The sequence below is a fragment of the Dipodomys ordii genome, unplaced genomic scaffold (assembly GCF_000151885.1).
Source record: "Dipodomys ordii isolate 6190 unplaced genomic scaffold, Dord_2.0 Scaffold182, whole genome shotgun sequence".
Lineage (NCBI taxonomy): Eukaryota > Metazoa > Chordata > Mammalia > Rodentia > Heteromyidae > Dipodomys > Dipodomys ordii.
This window is the reverse complement of record NW_012267398.1, coordinates 2,508,233-2,512,851: the sequence shown is the minus strand read 5'-3', so window position 1 is coordinate 2,512,851 and position 4,619 is coordinate 2,508,233. Positions and strand designations below refer to the sequence as shown.

The window sequence follows — 4,619 nt, the reverse complement described above, 5'->3', positions numbered from 1 at the left end:
CAGCTCTTCAGCTCAAGGCTAGCACTCTACCACTTGAGCCACAGCGCCACTTCCAGCTTTTTTCTTATGTGGTGCTGAGGAATCGAACCCAGGGCCTCGAACATGCAAGGCAAGTGCTCTACCACTGAGCCACCTTCCCAGCCCAGTTTTCAGGTTTTAAGTAACCAGAATTTGATTTCTTGAAACATTATTGCCATAGATAAAATGAAACACATTGAAAAAATTCCCTACAGGATTAATAATTTTGTCTTGAACATTTAAAAAGTGCGTGTATACATTATATATGTACAAAAATAAGACAAAGAGCCGGGTGCTGGTGGCTCATGCCTGTAATCCTAGCCACTCAGGAGGCAGAGATCTGAGGATCACAGTTCAAAGCCAGCCCAGGCAGGAAAAGTCCATAAGACTCTTATCTCCAATAAACCACTAGAAAACCAGAAGTAGTGCTGTGGCTCCAGTGGTAGAGCTCTAGCCTTGAGCTGAAGAGCTGAGGGACAGTACCCAGGCCCAGAGTTCAAACCTCATGACTGACAAAAAAAAAATAAGACAAAGAAATCCACCAGAAATTAGTAGGAAGGAGGTGGTAGAAGGAGAGAACAAGGTTGAAAAAGAGTAAGTTAGGTGGGGTGATTTTGGTCAAATTTATTGTACAGATGCTGAAAATATCACAATGAAGCTGCTTTGTGCAATTAACTTAGCCTAGTTAAAATTTAAAAATAAGTATAAAATATGTATACATATATACATGTATATACACACATACACACATATATATCCACATCCATATAGTATTGTATTTTTGTGATAGGGTCTTTGAAGCCCTGTATGATCTTGAACTTGAGATTTACCTGCGTTATTCCAAATGCTGATATTATAGGAATGCATCACAATACTTAGCTAAGAATATTCTTAAATTATGTAGGGAAATGGTAAGGCAAAATATATGAAAGAGAAATTTCAACTGTCTAGTAAACATATGGAAAATGTTTTTCTTTCTGACAATGATTAAAATATTCAACTTTATACAGTTTGGGACTTCAAATTATCAACAGAGGATGCTTGAAAGGATCTTCTATTTTTACTTTGGTAAATGGCTATTTGTGATTTGACTTTTAAATATCTGCATTTGAAATTTTGTGAATTAGAGCAGCCTTATTAGAAATATAGTTAAAACCTGACAGTAAATATAAATGTATTTCAGCAATATAAAAAAAATCTGTTTGCCGAGTATGCAACCTTTTAAACCAGTGAGTTAGATACAATTTCTGTAAGACAATTTGGTAAAAATTATTAAAAGCTTTAGAAGTTCAAGTGTTTTTAAACATTTTTATTATTGTTTTTGTTTCCTCCAGTGCTGGGAATTGAACCCAGGTCCTTCCTCATTTTATGCAAACATTCGGACATTGAAACTATAACTCTATGCCTAGAAACCCTTGTTTTAATTAAAAAAATTGGAATGTACATTGAGAAATTAGTGATTTCACAAAGATTTATATGCTTAAATAATTAAACATCACTTATATGGACACAAAACATCTAACTATGAGTAATATGGGTCTCATAGAATATCAGTAAATAAAAAAATGGGGAAAGGATATCAATATTGCCTGAAAGCCCCTAGGTTCTCAATTTACAGATTTTAAGTAATCAAAATTTGAGTTCTCAATATTACAAAATCAAATAAACAGAGGAAAACCTTTGCCCAGAGGATGAATAGTTCTGTCTTGAATGTTTAAAAGTGTGTGTGTGTGTGTTTGTTTGTTTGTGTGTGTATAATGTATGTTTGAAAATAGCATAATGAAACCCACCAAAAACTGTTAAGGGTTGTTAAAAATGACTTTTGAAAGAAAAGAGTAGAAGTATTAAGACAGTTTTGTATCATATAAAGTGGAAAATTCTTGGCTGGTGCTGGTAGTTCATGCTTGTAATTCTGTCATCCTAGCTACCCAACAGGCTGAGATTTGAGGACTGTGGTTTGAAGCCAACGCAGGCAGAAAAATCTGATACATTTTTTAATGTTTAGCTTTTATTTATTTATTTTGTTTATTTTTTCATGTTTTTCTTTCTATTATTATCTTTAGGTAGTTGTCCAAAGAGTTGCATTGAATAAAGCAGTTTCTGAAAACAATATAACTCACTCTTATCTCCAATTAATCAGCAGAAAGCTGGAAGTAGAGTTGTGGCTCAAGTGGTAGAGTGTCAGCCTTGAGTAGTTTGAGGCTCTGAGTTACTGGCAAATAAAGTAAATAAATAAAAAGCAGCAACAGCCGCAATCTGGGTTCTGTAATACATGGATTCTTTAGAAGGACGAAAGCCTTCTGAGAAAATGCTATTGTTTGCCCTCAAAATTGGGGGGTAATGAGTGACAGTGTTTTGCTTTTATTCTATGGTTCTACTTTTCTAATTTTATACAACAAATGCAAATTATGTTACAAGGCTAGAGCATGTACCTTATGAACTTTGCCAATTGCCCTTAAAGATTTTTTTTTTTTTGGTCAGTCGTGGGCCTTGAACTCTCGGCCTGGTTGCTGTCCCTCAGCTCTTCAGCTCAAGACTAGCGCTTGGGCCACAGTGCCACTTAAGGACTTGCCTTTGTGATCACTGGACTTTTGTGTGGGAAACAGATGAGATCTAGGCTTACTTGTCGAGTGCAAATGAGATGATCCAGGCTTACCTGGAGAGTGTGCAGGAGTCTTTGCAGTCACTGTCTGTGTCTGCTCAGGAGACAGTTCATCTTTGCTATGAGGGCAACAGAAAAGAAGGAGGGGCGGGTGAGAGGGAATTCGGTGAGAACAGAGCACTCCATGAGAGGTGTCCATGCTGAATAGACTTCAAAGTTACAGGAAAAACATAAAATGAGATTTGGCTATTTTTCACTACGGAAATTAAGTTTGAAAATGCATTTATTGAAGAAAAGCCCATCCTCCCCTCCACCAATGGTTATGTTTGACCAAGGATTGTGGTTTTGTGTGGCCTTGGGAGCATTTCCTTGGTAGGCCAAGCTGGTCTTTGGGGCTTGATGTCTTAGTTCCATTGTGCGTATAGAGTGCCCTTGACGGAAAAGATAATGGACAGGATTTGTGACTGTAATACTTTTTTCTAAAATCTAGGACCTTCAAGGCTCCCAATACTTAGAGTTATGTTTCTATAATGACGCAACTCTGTGGTTAAAGTCATAGATTTCTAATACAGGTGTGTTAAATGTGCATTTTGGACATTGGCCCTGTCTGCAATATAAGCAGCCAGCGGCTAGGCTCAGGGTCTCGGTGTGTGATGGGTGAAAGACACTTCAGAATCAGGTCCAAGTCCTTTGTGGTAGAGCTGCTGCGTAGAGAATGTGGGCCCATGCCAGCGAACTTCATTTGTGATTTATTTTTATTTTGGGCAGCAGTGGAGTTTGACTCAGGGTCTCATGATTTCACTCAGTTTGCTTGCTGATGGCTGGTGCTGTACTACTTGAACCACACCTCTAGTCCAGCAACTGGTGTTTAGAACGTAGTGTGGCAGGGCTACCTTGTGAATCACACAGGAACGTTTGTTTCTATTAACTGTAAGGTTCCCAAGGAATTGTAGGTATGTTAGTATCACCTATGTAACCTAATTTTCTGTGGCTCATGATGCTCTGAAGATCTAAATTAGTGGTTTGATGCTCCATACCTACAGGTTCTTCAAGCTTGGACAGGATCGAGAATGGCACCCATGTATTTCTGCCATGCCCCAAATTTCCAAGGAGTACAATATTCAAAAGGGTAACACTCATCCTTGCCTGAGGACTGACCCATCAAAATAGATGTCACCTGTGATAATGTCACAGGCCACTGATCAATTCAGACTCTTGTGGAAGTTGATGCCACTGTTCTTGTCCTCTTCCCTCTCCCCGCATCCCGCTGTCTTTATATACTAGGAGCTTAATAAATACATTTTGGCTGGGTGCTGGTAGCACATGCCTGTCATCCTGGCTACTCAGGAGGCTGAGATGTAAAGGATCATGATGCGAGGCCACAGCTTGGGTAGAAAAAGTTCATTAGACTCCATCTCCAGAATAAACTAGCAAAAGCAGGACTAGGGTGTGGTTCAAGTGGAAGAGCACCAGCTGAATAAGCAAGCAGAGCAATAGCCAGGACCTGAATTCAAACCTCAATCCTACACCAAAAAGGAGATCATTTTTAAATCAGCCCTCGCCATAGCCACCATTCTAGTAGCTCAGTTTCTTTTCTTTCTTATTTAATGGATATTTGTGGATAGTCAGATTTCCTTCCTCTCATGACGACTCTGGTTTCCTTGTTTTTCTCTGCTATGAAAAGGAAACGGATGCAGATGAGAGTTATAAAAAACACTGCCCATGGCAGTCGATATAAAGCAGCAGCCTGCATTGTGTAGGAGGAAGTGCCAGGTGCTCTTTCCTTGGCCTTTACGACCAGGTGTAATTCAGCCTCTAAGCTGGCAATCCACAACCACAGTCCAGAGAAATAATTGGCAAAGCTGGGCCACCCTGTCTTCCATTGGCTTTTATTTCAAAGTCATGTGAAACGGGCACACGCATAGGCTAGTGAGGCGAGAACATTTTCTTTGTCTTCTTGGAAAAGTTTGAAGGGAAAGAGAAAAGTTCCCCCCTCCCT

The 4,619-nt window shown here is 39.2% G+C and overlaps 1 protein-coding gene across 1 annotated transcript in view; it reads right to left on the bottom strand.

Moving 5' to 3' along the window:
* Nucleotides 1-4,619, bottom strand: part of Impg1 (interphotoreceptor matrix proteoglycan 1) — a 125,272-nt gene that overhangs the window by 69,554 nt on the left and 51,099 nt on the right. The window contains exon 5 of the mRNA XM_013034100.1: nt 2,675-2,739. Within this exon, the coding sequence (XP_012889554.1) occupies nt 2,675-2,739 (65 nt within the window). The remainder of the gene's footprint in view (nt 1-2,674; nt 2,740-4,619) is intronic.